General features: G+C 43.3%; 1 protein-coding gene across 3 annotated transcripts in view; it reads left to right on the forward strand.

The window, feature by feature from the left end:
- Window positions 1-20997, forward strand: part of cnksr1 (connector enhancer of kinase suppressor of Ras 1) — a 42408-nt gene that overhangs the window by 15982 nt on the left and 5429 nt on the right. For all 3 annotated transcript variants that reach the window (XM_080849899.1, XM_080849897.1, XM_080849898.1), the window contains 14 exons: window positions 5455-5496; window positions 6334-6453; window positions 9269-9328; window positions 10703-10771; window positions 11225-11350; window positions 12265-12386; window positions 15079-15200; window positions 15484-15629; window positions 15886-15919; window positions 16296-16471; window positions 16963-17036; window positions 17864-17935; window positions 20345-20418; window positions 20691-20764. In XM_080849899.1, the coding sequence (XP_080706025.1) occupies window positions 5455-5496; window positions 6334-6453; window positions 9269-9328; window positions 10703-10771; window positions 11225-11350; window positions 12265-12386; window positions 15079-15200; window positions 15484-15629; window positions 15886-15919; window positions 16296-16471; window positions 16963-17036; window positions 17864-17935; window positions 20345-20418; window positions 20691-20764 (1311 nt within the window). The remainder of the gene's footprint in view (window positions 1-5454; window positions 5497-6333; window positions 6454-9268; window positions 9329-10702; window positions 10772-11224; window positions 11351-12264; window positions 12387-15078; window positions 15201-15483; window positions 15630-15885; window positions 15920-16295; window positions 16472-16962; window positions 17037-17863; window positions 17936-20344; window positions 20419-20690; window positions 20765-20997) is intronic.

Consider the following 20997-nt stretch of genomic DNA (forward strand, 5'->3'; position numbering starts at 1 on the left):
TATAGGGGTCCATCCAAATCAAGTGTTTTCATAATCTGAGCATATGTAGCTAGTCTATAGGGGACCATCCAAATAAAGGTGCACATATGCTCTGAAGGCTGACCTTTTGAGACGTGTTTAGAAGCAATGTTACTAAGAATAGCTTTCCTCTACAAATGAAAGGCTCACATTTAGAGTTAATGTTAATAAGCAATTGAATCTCTCAATTAATGGATGTTTTCCTTTACAAAACATTCTTTACTAGCACTCATTTCCTATTGTTTGACCTTTCTTGTTTTTGATAGCAATGTAACCAATTCCCCCCCAAAAGACAGCTTTGTGTATTCAGTAGGTCATGACCTAGCCATAGGGAATAATGTTTTTTAGCTGTGAGATCCAGTCTGGCATCCTTACCTGAACTCTTAAAGCAAGGTGCCAGAGTGACACCAAGGAGCATGTTTAGTGATGAAGATATGTGTATCAGTATATACATAGACATCTTACTGTACTGTAGGTGACACTGGATAAAAGAAGTCTAGGAGATGAACATATTAATAGAAAACCCCTACTGTCTATGCGGCTCTGAATCTGTCCACTCTATCTCCAAGGCTTAAATGCCCAAGGAGGGCCGAATGGTTTCTGAATTAGATTACATCCGGGGGAATTGCTTTATTGTTTCTAATTTAATTGACCACCCCTGCACTTCACGTAATTACGCTGTTTTCTGCAGAGCTTTTAAAAGCATCCCCACTGCTCACATTTTCTTTCCTCTCTCTCTGCTTTAACCAAGGAACACTGCATCATAGCAGAGCACACATATTGAGCCTAAAACTTCATGCTGTGAAGAAAATTATAATCTATATTCACATTGCTGTGTGGAGAGATTGGACATGAGTCACCAGTTACTTGACAGTTGTTGTTGGTTAAGTGTTGTTGAGTCGACTGAGTCAGCCAAGCTGGTAAAATATACAGGGCTTCAGTCGGATGCTTGCAGGGGGTCAAGCGGTGTGTTGCTGTGAGGGTTGTGTGGGAGCTCAGACTCAAAACTCTGGATGACGTGTCAAAAACAGCCCCAAGTCAGTGTATGATTCAGGATTGAGGCATAAAGGGAAAGGCATACCTGTGGTGTCCATTTAAAGAGTGTGTGTGTGTGTTTGTTTGTTTGTGCATGTGTCTGTGAGTTCTCTCTCACTCTCTCTCTCTCTGTCTGTGTGCGTGTTTATTTCTGCCACCTATCTCTATCAGAGTGGTTTTGGTCAACATTGTGTGGATATTCCTTTGAGCTGACCTGTTTTTATGGGATCACCGCGCCCATCTTATTTACATTCCAGGCTCAGGACAGACACATCCGGAGAAGCCCAACGACACATCATAATCATGACCCTGACACTTAAACTGAGGTCTTATGTGTCTCATTTAAAGTCTTACTTGTCTCACTTAAAGTTAAAGTTAAACTTATGTATATACCATATCTATAAATATGACTGACTGTCTACATATGCTCAGCGCAAACCTGACCTCTTATGCAGATGTATATACTGAACCATTACTATAAATACCATATCCATATGCTGAACACATCTGAAAGCGAGCTATGACCCATCATCCACTCATACAGAGTGGAAATAGCCGTGTCTATCTGTGTGTTGTTATGTTTATTTAACAGACCAGTACAGTTGCACATGTTATCAGATTGTCTTGGAAGTTTTGGAAACTAAAGATCACTCTGCATATTGTTTGACAAATATTTATTACCCTATTTTCAGGATAGAAGCATTCATTTTCCATCGCTCCATACAAATAGATGTGATCATGACCAAAACATAGATTTTTTTGTCAGTCACATGGGTGTACATTTCTTTGCACCAGGTGTGGAGACAGATGTCCATACATATGGTTGTCATCTGGTATTGATTATATATATACATTCTGTGGTTGCTAAGACACTGTGTCTCTACTTTATAGAGGTTATTTATTTCTCTAAACTGTGCGGGAGAGCCGTCTTTGTTGCAGGTGACAGGGGAAAGTAATCATGGTCGGACAGTGCCTCCGTGTCTGGGCTCCTCGTAATTATGGGGAGCACATGCAAATCAAGCCCACAATAGTGAGTCTTTGTCAAGAAGAACCACAGAAGAACAATTAAAATGGAGGTTGGCTTCACGGTCAAACAATGGCAAGCATAGGGGGATGATGCCTACTGCATGGATGCATACCTCTTTGTCTATATAAAGATACAAGATGCAGACATGTGTCTACTTCTTTGTGATTTAAAACATTAGCACAAAAAAATATGTTTCCTAAACAACTCGGCAGGATAATGCCTTGAGCGGATGACGGTTAAGTGTGTCTTTAGAGGGAGAGAATATGCAGAGAGAATACTTGAGCCTTACTTGCCTGTAGGATTGGCTGCTATGGTAGTCTAATAACTCAAGGCACATTTACAGTTATTCACGTAGAAGTCCTTTTTATCCAAAGCAACTTACACTACAAAACATTCTACATTTCTGCAGTATCTGTGCTAGGAATCAAACCCATGAACAAGGTACTGTTGCCACCTTAGTCTGCCAGTTGACCAGTGGAATATAAAATGATTATGTAAATCCAGTGCATTCACAGCTCTGGATAATTGGCAAGGTGCTGTAAGCAGTGGTGTAGTCCAGGGTATACACAGGTATACGGAGTATACCCACTTGTTTTACAGTCAGCATTGCGTATACCCACTTTTCAAAACAGGACATTTATCCTGTGCTGTATGGGCTGCTTAAAAAAATTAAGAGTATACCCACTTCTCAAGGCACCACTACACCACTGGCTGTAAGTACAGTGGATACAATAGGCTGAATATGGCAAGCTCTTTCTCTTAAGCTGTCTGCTTTTGACACCTGTGTATGCACTCTGCAGTACATTTGTACGTGAAAGATGCTTTCTAAAATACAAAAGTCTTGCAGTAGTTTTCTTTGTGTGTGAGAGAGAGAGAAGGGGGGAGAGAGAGGTAAGGAGTGCACACTGAAGGACTGTACATGCATGTATGTCAGCATATTCACTGTACATTCATAGCCAATCTACTATTCCACAATTCCACCCACACCCATATCCTCACACACACACACACACACACACACACACACACACACAAAATAACATGTTTCCTAGACAACTTGGCAGGATAATGCCTTGAGCGGGAGATGGTGAAGTGGGTCTCTTGAATACGCCTCATCTCCATCCAATCAACATAAACACAAAGCAGCGCAGCCTTCCCAGAAGCCTTTGCTCATGTCTTTTTATGACCCTGTGACTGCCCTCCTCTGGTAATCTGTACATAAAGTCAGGGCTTGATTTAACGAGGCACTTCCAGTTGTAATGTTATGGCACTTAAACCTGGCAGGTGTCTGCATATGCTACTTACGCTATTTCACCATTACCCCACATTCTGTTCTCTCAAGGTCAGCCTTGAAAGCAACACTATTCAGATAATTGCATAGTTCAGCCGTAACTGCAGGACAGTAGGCCTACAATCAACAGTATGCAATGCAATGCAAACCAGTGAGTCAGTGACTAGATCACTTGTGTGTGTGTGTGTGTGTGTGTGTGTGTGTGTGTGTGTGTGTGTGTGTGTGTGTCTCTGTGTCTCTGCCTTAGCCAATGTGTTTGTTTTTGATTAGCCAAGAACACCAGAAAGCCCATGTGATATGGTGGACCAGAGTAAAATTTCTCTCCACGGTTGGTCGAGTCTGCAGCGATCCGACTCGAGACTTGCAGTGAGGCGATACACAGTGATTAGTTTCTGCCGGCTCAAGGGCTTCATGTAGCGTGTCACCCAGTACCACTGCAACAGACTGGTTGTGCTCCTGGATAACACCTGACACGGGGACAAACTCTGTCCAGCTCCGGCCCAGTTCTGGGCAAAGTCTGTTCCGGGATTCTGTACTGTCTGGGGACATGTTGTACAGTAATTTGTCAGATAGTATCAGCTTGCTGCCTCTGATAATAGTCACAGGCAGAGGAAGTGAAACAAAAGGAGAAGGAGCTGGGAGTAGATACAGTGTGTGTGTGTGGTGTGGACTTTTACAGCCCAATGGATGGTGTCGAGCTTTATGGTTTTCCCCTGAGTCTGCTGTCGTGAGGCTTTAGCATCATGGTCTGAGGAAGATTCTGTGTCTGAGGTGAAGCTCCAGGTTACTTGTGTGTCGTGCCTGTGAATGTCTGCTTAAGGCGCCGAGTGATACGAGTTTCATGTTTGCTGAGTGTTTGAATGTGAGTAAAAATGAAAGTGTGTGTGTGTCTTTATGTTTGTGTTTGTGTGTTGTGTGTGTGTGTGTGTGTGTGTGTGTGTGTGTGTGTGTGCGTGTGTGCGTGTGTGCGTGTGTGCGTGTGTGTCAGTGTTATAGTGTGAATGTGTTTAACCTGAGAGGAAGTGACACACCCCTCAAAGAGAAGTGAGCCAAGGTGACATCAACAACCCCCCCCCACACACACACACACACACGCACGCAATTACACACGCAGATGCACCCACACATACACACATACACACATACACACACACACACAAACTGACATACACACTCAGGTGTGGCAGCGGTTGAAGTTTGCATCATATCTCATAACAACAGGTAGAGTTCTATGTTTCTGTGTTTGTTATATTATATTTATGTGTAAAGTTCAAAGGTTATTGCAATGTTGACTTAAACATGTTACACAAAAGACCGAAGAACGCACCAAAAAGTACGGCCATCTTTGTTTCGTCTTGCTGTGCTCCTTGTTGTGTTCCTCATTCTCTCCGGTTGAATCTGTTCTTTTATTATTCGGGCCGCAAGGATCTTCAGCCTGTTGCATAAGCAGTCCTCTGCTAAATGCTTCTCAGCTGCATTGCACAGATTCTCAATTGAGTGCAGTGTCACATAACATGGGCTTGTAATTAGCCTGTTAATCTCTGGGCTAAACACCCCCCCACCCACCCTCCCTCAAAGCCCTCTGAGGGAGTCCTGTTGTTGGCTGTGAAGGGAGCAGCACAGCTCTGCCTGTGGGGGGCGCTAGTTCAAAGACCCAAGGGTCATCTCAGGCTTATCCGCTCTATTAGCAGTATTACGCAATAAGAAGTTTAGCGCCTCTAGTAAGTTGCTGTCTTGCCCTGGCTGGCTATGAGCCTTGTGTGGAATAGATTCTTATTCAACACTGAGGTATGTGAGCCGAGTAAGGAAATTAAATGCCCCTCCTGGATGCTGTTACTGACGGCTGTAGGGGTTCTGTTGCCCCCTATCCTCTCTGGATTTTGGATCGCATGCATGGGGAGTGGCTAGAGCCTCTGTGTCCCGAGCCTCCCCTCAGGGCCTGCCTACCTGCAGTGATTGGCTGGAACTGTGTGTGTGTGCTGTGTGTGCATGTTCTCTGAAAGTTTGTGTGTGGCTGTGTATGCGTGTGTTTAATCTTGCTTTTGTTTTGTAGTCAGCTCTTGGCTGTTTTGTCTGTTCCCAGGACATCACTATCTATGAGAAGGAGAAGGATATCATTTCCATTGTAAGTGTACTCACTGTTTATCTATGTGTCTCTCTCTCTATTTCTCTGTTTTGCCTATACCTCCTCTTTTCTTTATCTATCCTCTTCACTACCCTCTGTCCATCTCTCTCCCTTTCTCTCCCCTCTGTCTTGTACATTCTGTCTTCAAGTTTAACGTAAAGATGTAATGAAATACTTTGTAGTAATACTTCAGGAAACACTGTGGTATTTCCTGAATGAGTATATATTGCAAATTTGTAGCTATTCATCTGTGTGACTGTGACTGGATGTAGCTATGAGGCCATGTGTTCATGGTTGGTTGCTGTAGCTGTGATGCCATATGAATACAAATATTCTCTAATATTTGTTGTTTTAAACATGCTGTGTGTATTCTGCCATGATGTGAGACTTTGTTTTAGCTGTAGAAATCTAAAATAACAACTTCTAACAAGTCAACAACAATGGTTTAAAAATAATTGTATCGCTTAACAGTCTTTCCTTAAGTGTGTGGGTTCATGTGTGGGTTCATGTGTGTGTTAATGAGGGTGTTCATGTGTGTGTTAAAGTGGGTGTTAATGTGGGTGTTCATGTGTGTGTTCATGTGTGGGTTCATGTGTGTGTTCATATGTGGGTTCATGTGTGTGTTCATGTGTGTGTTCATGTGTGGGTTCATGTGTGTGTTCATGTGTGTGTTCATGTGTGTGTTCATGTGGGTGTTGATGTGGGTGTTCATGTGTGTTTTCATGTGTAGGGTTCATGTGTGTGTTCATGTTTGGGTGGTCAGATGATGCGTTGTGTGTATTCCTGGATCTTGTGGCCTGTAAAGGTCCTCTGACCCTGCCTCTTCCTGTCACACAGTGTCGGCAGCTGGTGGCAGTGTGTGACGAGATTCTGACTGGCAGCCCCGACGCCCTGCTCTCTCACACGGCCAGACTTGAGAGTGTGGACCTGGTGCCCGTTTCTCCAGAAGACCAGCTGGTACCACACACATACACATGTACACACAGATAAACACACAGATACACACACAGACACACACACATACACACGCAAATAGAGATACACTTACTGCTCACACAAACACACACAAACGTACACTGCACAAATATGGATACACAAACAGTCACACTGCAGATACACTGACCCACTTTCTCTTTCTCTCTTACTCAACTCACTCACTCACTCTTGAGGGTTCATGAGGTGCATTAAAAATGACAAACAACATTTTCAACTGTTTTTCATTTGCTTTGAGTTCGCTGTGAATGTTTTCAAACACGCTGGAGTAAGCGTTACTGTCAAATCAAACAATTTGGAATGTTGTACACAAAAACGTTCATATGTAAAAGTTCAAAGAAAACACATTTGCCGTTTGCCTCTGTTGGCCAAATTTGAACGCACCTCTGGTGATAGTGGCCAGTTACAAAACAGATTAGAGCAGTTTATGGTCCGCTGGTATTTTGGTGGTATTCACAGTGTCGCGCTCCAAGAACTGACTGACTTAAAGATATCCAACTCTGCTGTGGCCCTGGCCTGGTGCATGTTATGGTTCAGAGTCAGTTGTAAGGCCTCTTGGCAATTCTGTTAGTTTGTCTCCTTTCTTTGCACATTACTATAGTGATGCAGGCGTAGCGGAAATTTGTGAAGTCAGATGACACATCTAAAGTGAGTGTCAGAACACACAAAAAATAAAAATATTAAAATACATGTTACAAAATAATTAAAACCATATTTAATCTCTGTGATGTCTGTGATTTTTAATTTCTAGTATATGTAGAGTTTAAGTGCGGTTTAAAGAGACACAAAACATTTTTTTTTAAAGTTTAAATTCGTTTTTAATTTTTTCATTACCACCACATTTGTCATTTTGATTGAACAAATCACAAAAAAAACATGAAATCCTGGAGGGACTGTGCAGTGATGCAAGCACAGCTGCACTCGTCAAGTAACAAAGCTAACGAATGTGGACCAGATCCAAATCATTTCCAGTTCTAAACCAATAGAGAGTCACCATACACATTGCCATAGTGATTCAGAGGCAGAGTCGTGCTCTGCGAGTAGCAAAAGTAAGGTTATTTAAAGAAAGAGTAATTACCCGGCCGTACGGTTTGTCCAATGTTTTGATGTAATTACAGGTGGCTTGTGTGGCACGGAACAAACATGGCAGGGGCAAGAGAAGGACTTTGTGTGCTGGACAATGTATTTTTTCTTACAACGTCCTGAAATGAGCTTTTAAGAGAGAGAGAGAGAGAGAGAAAGAGAGAGCGAGAGAGAAAGGATGATTGCTGTTAAAGCCCATTGAAGGCCTAGATGGATCTTTGCATAGAGAAAGATGTATTCATGGTGTGAGTGTGGGGGGTGGGGGGGTGGGGGGGGGGTGTTGGTGCACTCTCCCAGGAAAAAATTATAGTCATCACCTAAGAAAGGATTAGCTATACCCTTTAGTCATTTTATAGTGGGTACATCTACTACAGAAGCAGGGTGAGAGAGGGGCTTTGTGTCAGGGGCAGCTCGGAGTGCTGTCTCTTGTGTATCAGTTAGAGAGGATCCATCATATCTTTAATCCTCCTCAAGGATCTGAAGAGGGCCTTCATACATTTGAACGCCAACCATTTGGGTGTCCTCTATACAATGTATATCCTTAATATTTATGTGACAGATATCAAAATGTAGTTTTTGCTTCTTTTCCTTTTTAGTGTGGTATGATGAATTGTGTACGTACTGTGTGTTCGAAAGTCGTTGGACATTTTTGGGTTGAAATAATTTGGCAGCATTGCTGAGAGAAGTTATCTGAACAGATTGATTGGTACAGTCACTATCGGTGTATTTGCTATCGTCAAAAATCAGAAAAATGGTTGAGCATATTTGCCCTTTGTTGAACCCCTTATAAGCACATGACCGGTTAGCCTCAGATGCTACTCAGTGTATCATCTCCCAAATATGACAAACACAATTAGTGACATCGCAGCTTCATAAGAGATGGGTTATGTCAGAATTTCAGAGAGACAAAGCTGCACATTGTGATGTAATCAGTAGTGCAGCAAGAGGTTTTCCTCGGGCTCGGTCAGGACTGAGTGAGCCTGCTGGTGTGAATCTGGGTCAGGACTGAGTGAGCCTGCTGGTGTGAATCTGAGACGGCGGGCCAGCTGTCCCCCCTCTGTCCTGTGCTAGTCAGCTGGTGCAGATAATGGCTAATCATTACGTCATCTGAAGCCAGTGAAAAAGAGGCCTGGGTGAGGGTTATAGATTTGCTCTTGGCTGTCTGTCTGCCAGCCTCTGGATGTTCTTCAGCAAGCGTGTATCACTGCCAAGAGGTGCATTAGGCTACTCTGACAGATAGACAGACAGACAGACAGACAGACAGACAGACAGACAGACAGATATAGAGTTATTACAGCTTGTGTGTTTGAACTGTACACACACTCACATTCACACACACACAGATTATTCTAGACAAATACACACATACCCAACATGAATATGGAAAATTGCACACCTCTAATTGAATGAAAAGCAAACATCATGTAGATGAATACACAGCTAGATCAACATGCACACCTGGGAGGGTTTCTGCACAGACACAGATTATATTGGGCACCATTACGTGTGGCTGATTTTACTCCCCTGCCATCTGTCTGTCTCTCTTTATCTCTTTTCACAAATGTAGTCAAAGGATTTAGATTGTGTGTATTGCATTACATTCATAATATTGGAATAACATAATAATAGTAATAACATCTCCTTTTTTCTCTCTTTCTCTCTCTATCTGTCCCTCTCTCTCCCTCTCCCCTCTCAGGGAATAGAGATCATCTCCACTGGCTCCAGTAATCATTACGTCACAGGCACAGTTGCAGAGGTAAGGGTCAGGTCCTCCCCTCCCCCCACACCACACCACACTACACCACACCACACTACCAGAGCAGTGCAGAGGGCACTGTGACTTCATAGCTGATTTACCACCACAAGCGTGCTCGACCAGGCACACACAAAATATATGGCATGTCACATAGGAACATGGAACACATAGGGGTGCATATTGTGAATAAAAGAGGAATACAGAACATATACGGGCAGAAAATAGAAGCATATATGGGGTATGAAAGACCAACAATGGAAAATATAACAGCATATATGGCATGTTATAGACAAAAATGATAAACTTAGCAGGGTGTAAGGCATATCCCTGAAGTAAGTGACATACAGATAGCTCACTGTGGTAATATGCCTGGTGGCGAAGTACCTGAGTCGCTATAATGAGTCATGTGTAGACTACTTTTCTAGGTTGAGTGCAATTACAGTCTGTTTAAGGGAGGTGCTTTGACCTTCACAGGTAACTTTGGCCTGGTGCCTCCAAAGAAAGTGTACATTGTGTGTTTGTTTGTCTGTGTGTGTGTGTGTGTGTGTGTGTGTGTGTGTGTGTGTGTGTGTGTGTGTGTGTGTGTGTGTGTGTGTGTGTGTGTGTGTGTGTGTGTGTGTGTGTGTGTGTGTGTGTGTGTGAGAGAGAGAGAGAGAGAGAGAAGGAGAGAAAGAGAGAGAGAGAGAGAGAATGTGTGTGTTTATGTGCCTTATGTGAAAAATTAGATAAAGAGGGAGAGAGAGACGTAGAGGGAGAAGGGAAGCAAGAGAAAGAGAGCGAGAGAGAGGAATAAAAGGGTAAAGCTTATGGTAAAATGTGTTGTTGGAAGTGTGTGTGAGGGAGTGCAGGAGAGAGTAGGAAAGAGAGACTGAGAAAGGTTAGGCAAAAGGGGTTGATGTATTTGGTGTAATGATGTGTGAGACTCACATGGGAGTGGGACTGTGAGCAGCTGGATTTTTCCATTTGGTCACAGTCCAGTCACAAGGCCTTGAAGCGTCTGTAGTGATGGAAAGCACAAAAAAGACACCACCATTTCTTAAAAAAAAACATAATATATTTAAACTGCGTCTCTCGCTACCTCTACGTGCTACCAAATAGAACAGCTCCCATACACATGGAAGTATTGGAGGAGATAATATTCTCAAAACTAGCATAGTACTCACAAAGGAGTGTGAAGTGTCTTAGTATGGAGTGGTAGCATAGTACTCACAAGGTAGGAGTAGTGTCACACTATTGAGTGCTAACATAGGACTCATAGCATACTAGCCCAGAGTACATTAGACATTAGACAGTACAGTATTACAGTGACAATAGACAGTAGATTATTACAGTGACTGTAAACGCTCTTTTGTTTTGTGTTTTATCCCTATCCAGTTCCCCGCTGACTTCTGTGAGAAGATCTTGGCTGGAGATGAGGTGATCCAGGTGAATGACCAGATAGTGGTGAGTAGTGCTGATACTGAGGTAATGATGCTTAAGTCTTAGTAAGTCTAATCCGGATTAGAGTTGGTAATGTCCTATTAAGATTTGTATTATGTTTAGGGTTAATTCATTATGGGTACTGGGTAGGGTACAGTGTAAAATGGATCCCAAATATAGACCAGTAGTAGTGGTGGATCTGATGTGCTGATAGCCAACATAATTGTGATTAAACATCCAATATTTTTCAAGCTTTTAGAAACCTGTGAGATCTGATGACTGTTCCAAGTCCAAGAAATTTAAATTACAAGTTAAATTACATTTTATTGCCATTGATATTATCCTTGAGATGGAAAATTCCAGATGTAATATATACATAAGCCTTTCAAACATACTTGAGTTCATATGATGATGAAAGTTAACATTAAACCACAGGGCCATCTGTGTGGAATCACTAGAGTTGTTCTGCTCTCTCAGGTGGGCTGGAGTCGAAAGAACCTGGTGAAGAAACTAAAGGAGAACCCTAACGGAGTTACGCTCGTCTTAAAGAAGGTTCCGGTGTCAATAAAATGGAAAGAGAAGCCTCCAGAGACTGAGCCTGAGGTGTGTATGTGCCCGTTAATGCCTGGTTGTCACGGCAAATGTTCCCAGGAGATGGGAGAGGGGGTGACATTCAGTGAGAAGTCTTTCACAGCCCCACAAACACACACACATATACACATACACACACACACACACAAACGTCAGGTCTTTACTGTACTTACTGGTACTGTAAGTACATCTTACACATTCCCCACACACTGGTACGGAGGTGCACAGGCACAGCGCTCCACATAACACAAACACACACACAAACATGGACACACTTGAATACTCACAGACACACTCATGTATGTACATCTGTTTGCCTATACATACATATTTACTCTCTCTCACTTACACCTTCATACACACACAAACATACACACATATAAACACACACTCCCTTGCTCCAAACCTGTATGACCCCAGTGGCAGCAGAGTGCTCCCATGGTGTGTGAGCTCACACGCAGAGCTGTGACTCAGCCTCTCTGTGGCCCAGTGCAGTCACGGACAAGCCCATAGGGTCTTCTCATTAACAGGTTCATTTTGTGTGTGTGTGTGTGTGTGTGTGTGTGTGTGTGTCTGTGTGTGTGTGTGTGTGTGTCTGTGTGCATGTGCGTGTACGTGTGTGTGTATGTGCATGAACAAGAAGGTGTGTATATATATATATATATGTATATGTGTTTGTGTGTGTTTGACTGTGGGTGTGTGTGTGATGCCATCTGTTACGGTGTGCCTTCTGCGTCACTCATTAGGTTGGCATCACACTACAGGAGAGGAATTGGCCCTCTGTGGTAGCCCAGACACTCACACACACACACACACACACGCACACACACACACACACACATACCCACCAATGACACGCCTGAAGCTAATACCTCCTCTCTCTTTCCCTCTTTGTACTTCTGTCTGCCTTTCTCTATTCTCCTAAGGAGGGAGAAGAGGTGGAAGAGGCGGTAGAGGCAGAAGAGGAGGAGGAGGAGGAGGAAGAGGACGAGAAGAGACACTCTATCTTTGACAGAGTCGCGGCCTCAGTCAGGTCCCTGTCCTTCAGGTGAGTGTGGTTGCAGCTCTCTGATCTGTGAGAATCCTTGTGGATGTGAAACCTATCCAGCTTTAAACCTCCCACACAGACAGGCTTCGGATCAGTTTGAATCATCCTGTCAAGAGCTTAGATTCTCAATTGTCCATGCAGCACTTGGGAATACTTTGCTCGGTTGGTCATATCTCTCCATCAATGGTCCATATGACAGGCAAAGCTAGTTACGGCCATCCTGAGTGCTCAGTGGATGTCTTCAAATCCAGGCCCTGGTTCATTTCACAAGGACAGGACAAGGTTCCAGTTATTGCTGTGATTTCATCAGATCTGATATTTCTGGATGTTACACATACAGTATCTAATCTCCACTGAGTGCTTGTGGGGGAGTGTTTATACTGTAGTGAGTCAAACTTTGTTTTCAATGTATTCCTGTGCTGTAATCATATGAGTAAACAAGGTTATTTGTAAGCTTCCAAATGTAGCCATTTGTGCCATTTGTGAAAGTGCCATTTAATTTCTCTGATAGCTTCACTTTCCCTCTTTCTATCAGTAGTGCATTTGTATTATTGTCTGATCTGCATATTCATGATGTATCAGTAATAATTGATATATTGGATTGATCATCTAATGTTTATATGGGTTATGTGACAGTTGTTGCTAAACCTCTGATCTGAATTTAGGTCATCTGAAATTATAAGTTATAACTGGTATTTATTCTCTGTTGTTTACATTGTTTATAATGGTGATGTTTCAGTTATTGTGAGTTTAGCCTGAAATGGCTGTGGTTGAATCATCTGAAGTGATCAGTTATAGCTGATGTTTGTTATCTGTTTTATTTTCTGTCAGCTGTAGCTGACTGCTCCTGGCCTGAATTGGCTGTGGGGTGGATCAGCTATTGGTGAGCCTGACTGGACTTGACTGTGTGTTTGGATCATCTGAAATGAGGAAGGCAGCAGCTGGCTGATGTTATCTGACATCCCAGGAGGGGGTTGGGGGGTGTTGGGGGGTGTTGCTGAAGTCTGCTGATCTAGTACCTTTTCCAGGAATCCTGGGTTCTCAGAAACGAGAACATCAGAACAATCCCTCACACTGTTGTAACTATGAGCTGGCTGATGGGAAGAACAGACCATTTCATAAATCATGACATACATATTAAGTTTACCACATTCTGTGTTTACTGTAAAGCTTTGCTTATCTATTATGAGAGCTGTTGTTAGTGTGTCAGTGGCTTGTTAGGTGTGTGAGGTTTGTTGGTCTGCAGGTGTTTTGGTGTGTTTTGGTGTGTTTTGTTTGTATTGTTGTGCTGGGTTTAGGGAGCGTGTATGAATCAGTGTGTTTGTGTGATAATGTTGAGGCGTGTTTGTTTGTGGTTGTGAGATCCATCCATGTGTTTGAAGATAGCGTGTAAGCTGAACATACAGCGCTTACATACATCATTGAGTTGGTGTTTAGGTGTCTTGCCGTAAGTCTGTGTGTTTTCTAACCCTAGGTGTGTTGGTGGTAGGTGTATTTGTGTGGTATATTTGTGTTATAGGATGGTTGTGTGTTGGTCTACAAGCGTGTAGGTAAATGTAGGTGTATGAGTGTATTTGTACGTGTTCGTGTAGGTAAATGTTAATAGGTAGTTGGCGTGTTGTTATGTGGGTGTGTTTGTGTGTTGAGACTGAAGTGTGCTAGCACATGGGTGTATTTGTGCATGCTGTTGCTAGGGAGTGTATGTCACTGGGGAGAACTGAGACTAGAGGGGCACTATCTGATTGACAGCTGTTCTGTGTGTTATGGATCTTCTCATCATTGTTATCAAATAGTGTGAGTGTGAGTGTGAGTGTGAGTGTGAGTGTGAGTGTAAGTGTAAGTGTAAGTGTAAGTGTAAGTGTAAGTGTGAGTGTGAGTGTGACTGTGACTGTGTGACTGTGTGAGTGAGTGAGTGAGTGAGTGAGTGAGTGAGTGAGTGAGTGAGTGAGTGAGTGAGTGAGTGAGTGAGTGAGTGAGTGAGTGAGTGAGTGAGTGAGTGTGTGTGTGATGGCTGTGTGGCTAATGCAGATTTTTCGGAAAGATGTTTATGTTGTGCGATTAATCAAATTGTTCTTGACAGGTGTTTGGTAAATTGATGACCAGTATAACAGATGCCTATGTATGATTGACATCTGCATTGTATGATTGACAGGATGCATTAGGATTGTCAGTTGTTGTGTGATTGATGACTGCTCTGTATGATTGTATGTATTTTAATGACAGATTACTGTGATTGATAGTGAACTGTGTGATGGACAGTCTTTGTGTTAATAACAGATGACTGTGGTTGACAGCGAGGTGTAAGATTGACAGATGAGTATTTAATCGACAGATGATTGTGATTGACACATTGCTGTGATTGACACATTACTGTGATTGACACCTGGTCATTTTATTGACAGATGACATTTAGTCATTTAGCAGACGCTTTTGTCCAAAGCAACGTACAAGGGAGAGAACAGTCAAGCTAAGAGCAATAAAACCTGGTGTAACAATAAATACTGCTTTTTTTTTTTTTTTTTTTAAATAGAAAACGACATAAAAAAGAAAAAGAAGTGCGGGACTGTCACTGCTTAAGTGCAAGTTAAGCCAAGGTGCAAGTTAGGAAGGGAGGTGATCTCTGAAGAGTTTGGAATGACTGCCTGATTGACACCTGACAGTGTGATTGACAGCTGGTGTTCTGTATCCTCAGGTCTGCCGTCCATGGGCCTGAGGCCCGTCAGCTGATGAGCCAGGAGGAATCAGAATTCACCAGCGACAGCGGCGTGGATGACACAGGAACCTACACTTCACACCTCAACCACAAGGGGGCAGGTGAGAGTGGGGTTAGATGGACTATGGGAAACTCCTAATGCTGTTTCAGGAAGAGCAAGAGCTCAGTTTGAAAGTATGAGGTCTTTATGTGCTTTGGGTACATGACATGGAAGTAGTATTAGTGCTTTTATGAACTACCTTAGTTGGATAAAACTGTAGGAGTGTATTTATGAACTACCTCAGCTGGACAACGTGCTCAGTTGCAAATTAACATGTTATCTGTGTTAGTTGGCATTACATTTCAAATGTGTGTGTGTGTGTGTGTGTGTGTGTGTGTGTGCAGAGAGTGAGGAGCTGGATCGGTCTGAAGTGAGATCAGTACTGGAGGTAGAGGTACCAGTGGACCGTAGGTCCCCCTCCCCCCTTCCCCAGGGCCTGGAGCTTAGCAGAAGCAGCATCAGCTCCTGCCCTGAGATGGGAGGGCACAGGGTGAGTGTGTGTGTGTGTCTGTGTGAGTGTGTGTGTTTGTAACAACGGGAGAGAGAGACAGAAATGGAGTAAACTCCAGCTGCGTTTTGGAAATTTACACAGATGTGTTTTATTAAGTGGTGTTTGTGAACCGCAGCTTTAGGTGGAGCACTCCCTTGGAGATCCATAGACATCCCTCCTTGAATCCTCCCCATATAATAACGTCACATGCCATCCTTCAGTCAAACTTAATAACTGTTTTGCTTTCTTCTTTCAGGAAGATAAAGATGAGAGGAAGAGCTCTACGAAAGGTACTGATCTCATTCTTTCTGAAAACTCATATGGTAATGTGTTATATGGGTAAAATGAAATAAACTCATAAACAAACACTAGGACATTCAGACATTCAGCAGCTGAACACAAACCCCCTAGTATTATGACAGTGTGAGTTACTATGACTATGCTCCATACCCAGTTGGCCGGTTTCCTAGTGGTTGGCTATTGGAAAACAAGCCAGTCAAGAGTCATGCCAACATGACATTACAATTCGGTCTGTGAAATGATGAAATGTGATACATGCAAACACATTGTTTCTTTCCAGCGTGTTGTTGGCCAGAAATAAATAACCACTAGCCAGTGAGAGATATACATTAGTGATGGATGCTATGTCTACCCCCTTCCCTTCAGGTAAAACCACGGCAATGAGTCGTCGGCGTGTGTCGTGCCGGGAGCTTGGTCGGCCAGACAGCGACGGCTGGCTGTGGAAGAAGCGCAAGGAGACGAGCTTGTTCATGACCCAGAAGTGGCAGCGGTTCTGGTTCGTGCTGAAGGGGCCCACTCTCTACTGGTATACCAGCCAACAGGTCCGTCTCACATCCCATCTATTCCTTTCCTCTTCTATCCCTTAACTCATCTACCCCTTTACCCCTTTATCCCTTTACCCTTTACCCCTATGTCCATCAGTGCTGTGCCCCCCTGCCCCTGTGTCCCTGTGCGACCCTGCCCCTCTGTCCCTGTGCCCCTCTGTCCCTGTGCCCCCCTGCCCGCTGGCATCATCTCAGAGCAGAGCTGGCATGAAGCAGGCACTCATTAAGAATTTGATTATGAAAGCTGTTATTTGTTGCCTTTCAAGAGGCTTCTTGGCAGCTGATGTTTGGAGGCACTGATGTGTATGTTGGAAGCACTGGTGTATGTGTGTGTGTGTGTGTGTGTGTGTGTGTGTGTGTGTGTGTGTGTGTGTGGGTGTGTGTGTGTGTGTGTGTGTGTGTGTGTGTGGCCATTTTAGTCTGTATGTCCATGTACAACATAAATGTATCTGTGTATGTGTGTATGTGTTTGTGCGTGGCCTTCACAGGACGAGAAAGCAGAGGGCCTTGTCAAGATTGGCAGCTACAGCATTGAGAGTGCTGGAGAACACAAGAGGAAGTAGTGAGTGTCTAACATCCTGATTTCACTCTGCTGTTTGTTTGCTGTTGCTAGGAACCAAATGGATCACCTGTGTTTTATTGTCCATAACCGCACCGCCCCTCCCGCTCACATGATATTCAGATTCCTTTCCATCCATTATTTGTTTCAATTCACTTATTGAGCACAAACCATACACATTTATTCACATCTCTGTTCTTGCATCATTGTAAACATTTAGTTATATTTGAATCTTGTATTCATCCATGTTGCCTGGACTGGGCCTGGGCTGGCTGGGCAAGTTTCCCTCTCTCCTCTAACATTTTATCAGTACTAGTTCCTGTGTGTGTATTTGTGTGTGTGTGTATGCCCACGCGCGCGTCTGGCGTGCGTGCATGTGTGCGTGTGTGTGTGTGTGTGTTTGTGTGTGTGTGTTTGTGTGTGTGTGTGTGTGAGCACGCAGCGCAGTAGAGGCGCTGAGGCGTGTAACGACTGTCGCTCTTATGACTGATGGTTTTTAATTTAGCCGACTATGTTCCCTGTTCCCAAGGGCAGTCTTATCACCTCTGCTAACTCGTTCATTCTCTCCTCCACACTTCTCTGTCACTCCTCCATCCCTCCTCATTCCCCTCTGTTTCTCTCACTCTTTATTTCTTTCTCCCTCTCTCACTCTTTTCTCTTTCTTGTGCTATCTCTTTTTTCTCTCTCTCTTTTCTCTCTCTCTCTTTTCTCTCTCTCTTTCTCTCTCTTCTCTCTCTCTCTTTCTCTCCCTCTTCTCTCTCTCTCTCTCTCTCGCTTTCTTTTTTGTTCGTTCTCTCTTTTCTCTCGCCCTGTTTGCTTTCCTTCTGCAGTGTCTTCAAAATGTGCCATCAGCGCTTCCAGAATTTCTTCTTTGCTGCAGACAACGTCAACGAAATGAGCAAGTGAGTGCCACAAAAAAACTTGCCACAGTCGCCACGGTGATTCTGGCACACCCATCTCAAAAGAGATGAAATCACACCACTGGTGTTCAGCTGCACTAATATGTGCTGTACAAATGCTGTGTGTGCCAGTCTGGGTGTTGAGGTGTTACATTTCCGTAGACTCAATACAAACAGGTGGCACTACAGTAATACTGCATACGCTATCATTTAAATGGCACAAATCAGCATAATGGCCACCAGAGACTGTCACCCTGCCTTTGAGTCTGCCAGAGTCTAATATGCTGTGACATCACTCTGGGCTCTCTAGACGTACTGAAATGAAAAGTTGCTATATCTCCCAAACCAGCTTAATGGTACAAATGTGCCCAAATGCAGCACAAACAAACATCAGTTTTTGGTTTATTTCTTTTTGGATGGAGGTAAAGCATCATAAATGTATTAAAACACTCTCTCTCACACACACACACACACACAAACACACACATACACACACACACACACACACAAACACTCTGTGTCCTTTGTCCTTTGTGTGCGTGTGCAGTCACACCACAGGGTTCTCCTTCTGCACCTCCTCCGCTGTTAAATGTCACAATGATTACATACTCTATAAATGCCTACCTTACCACAGACATGATATTTCCCCTCCAGGAGGTAAAAATAAGCAAGTCTGAAAATGTTTTTATGTATAAAAAGATCTCTTTGGTAAATGCAATGCAGCATATACTGTAGTCTTAGAATCTTGCATTCTGAATTCTGATATTACGTCGTAATTTTTGCGGGAGGTCCTTTTACTTTGAATGATATCCTGCTCATCAGGTAGGCAGGAGTGGAGTTTAGAGATATCTGTAATAAACTATAAGAGCAGGATTCCAGTGTTGCAAAGGGAAATAAAACACGGTCAATGGCCCTGGCAGAAGGGCAGTAGCCATTGTGCTGCTGTACAAATGCACTGTGTATCTTCTGCCCTCATCTCAGATCACAGAATGCCGTGGTTACTGCTACCGTAAGGACAAGGTCATGAGAACTCATTATACCACGTTTCCTAGCTTTTGCTGTCCAACATCACACACCCGGTGCTCTGTATCACAGAGAGGTTAGTGCAGGTAGAAGTAGGCTCTGGCATGGACCTGGTCTAGATTCGGCTTACATCAGGTTTAGATCCAGCCGATAGGATTGATTGTATAAATCTCTCAAAAGGGTTTATCGGTCTAGCTTTGACTGGCAGCGCTCTTATCTCAGATACACATGCATGCATATACACTCACTTTCTCTGTCTCTATCTCTCGCTCGCACACACAATCTTATACACACAATCACACACACAATGCATTCAGCCTCATTTATACACACTCATACACACTCACAGATGCACTGTCACATTCGTGTTACACACACACACAGGCACACACACACACACACTGACTTCTTGGTCTTTTCAAAATATGACACTGCAGAAGAATGACACTGAATTTCATAAAGGGAATGTGCGCCACCATCTGGATGTTCGGAGTAATGCAAGAGACAGTGGCTAAAGAGAAATTGCATGTCTTTGTAAAGACAAATGAATAAAGTAATCTTAATCATAAATAAATAATCATTGCAATAATGCCTACTGTCTTAGCAGTATGCTAATATACAGCACTGTTAACAGTATAAGCCAGTCAAAGTGCACTCAGGGGAACGGCTCCTCTGAGTAACAGCTCTTAGGGTGCCATTCTCCCGTGTGCTAAAAGTGCGCAGCTATGCGGTTTTCAGCATACACCTATTCGCCCCTTGATTTACAGTAAGTCTGTGATATATGCATCATGAAGGCAGTTACACGCTTTGCTTCAGATGAAGCAAACCCAAGATCTGTGTGTTTTTTATGTTATCATCATTCACACATATTCGGTCCTTGACTTGTGTGCTTTTCAGCTACACACTTCTGAAGGCTGTATTAAGTCAAGCGCCACAAGAGGGCCAAGCTTCATCTTGCCCTATATGACGGGAGTAGGCATATTTTTAACATTATTATACAAAGTACAAACTTTGCAGTTACCAAAGTTACCAAGGCTAACATTTGTTTGTCAAATGTAGTTTTTCATCCTCTGAAGCAACAGCACATTCTTTATTTTGAACAATGTAATATAAGGTAGTATATTAGGCCTCCTTTAGGGTATATATTCCATTGTTAAACAGGACAAAAACACCTTTTAATCATATGACCTTGTGCCGGGTAAATAATTCCATTCCACCGTTCCATTCCAGGGCTGCCAGTCACTCAGCTTCTTCTGCGTTTGACCTCCTGCCCTCCCTTGCTTCGAGTGATTCCTCTGCTCAGTGTTCTGCTGTGGCTAATGTGAATGTAAATGTTGACCTTGCTCCTCTCCTCTCGTCTCTTCTGGACACGGTGCTCTCTGTGTGTAGGTGGATCAACAGCCTGATCAGCGGCATACAGAAACACAAGAAGCTCCACAAGGACCCACCAGACAGCGAAGAAGGTAACCCGAGTTCACTGCTGAAGTTAGCCAGAAGAGTATTGTGTGTGTGTGTGTCAATGAACTTGTTTGTGTGTGGTATCAGAGAGAGAGAGTATCAGCGATAAAGCATGAGTGATGAGAAAGAACGAGAGGGCGTGTTTGTGGTGTGTGTGTGTGTGTGTGTGGTAAGAGAGAGAGAGAAAGGGTGTGTGTGTGTGTTTGTGTTATGTGAGAGAGTGTGTGTGGTGGGGGTGTGTGTTTGTGGTTAAGGTACTTGTGTTGTTGTGTTGCAGAGTGTTACAGTGAGACAGAATCAGAGGACGAGGGCTCCGGGTCACCTCGATCTCATAAAAAAAAGACCTACTCGGTAAGGCCTAAACAAAACATGAACACACACGCATACGCACAAACACAAACACACACGCGCACACACACACGCACAAACACACACAGACACACACACACACACACACAGAAACATACACACACAGAAACAGTCAGTGATTTGGTATCAGAAATGTCAATAATTATCCTACAGTGCTTGTTAAATTGCTCTAGTGTAAAAACAGTGATTGATAATAACTCACGTGTGAAAGTGTT

The sequence above is a fragment of the Sprattus sprattus genome, assembly GCF_963457725.1.
Source record: "Sprattus sprattus genome assembly, chromosome: 13".
Classification (NCBI taxonomy): Eukaryota; Metazoa; Chordata; class Actinopteri; order Clupeiformes; family Clupeidae; genus Sprattus; species Sprattus sprattus.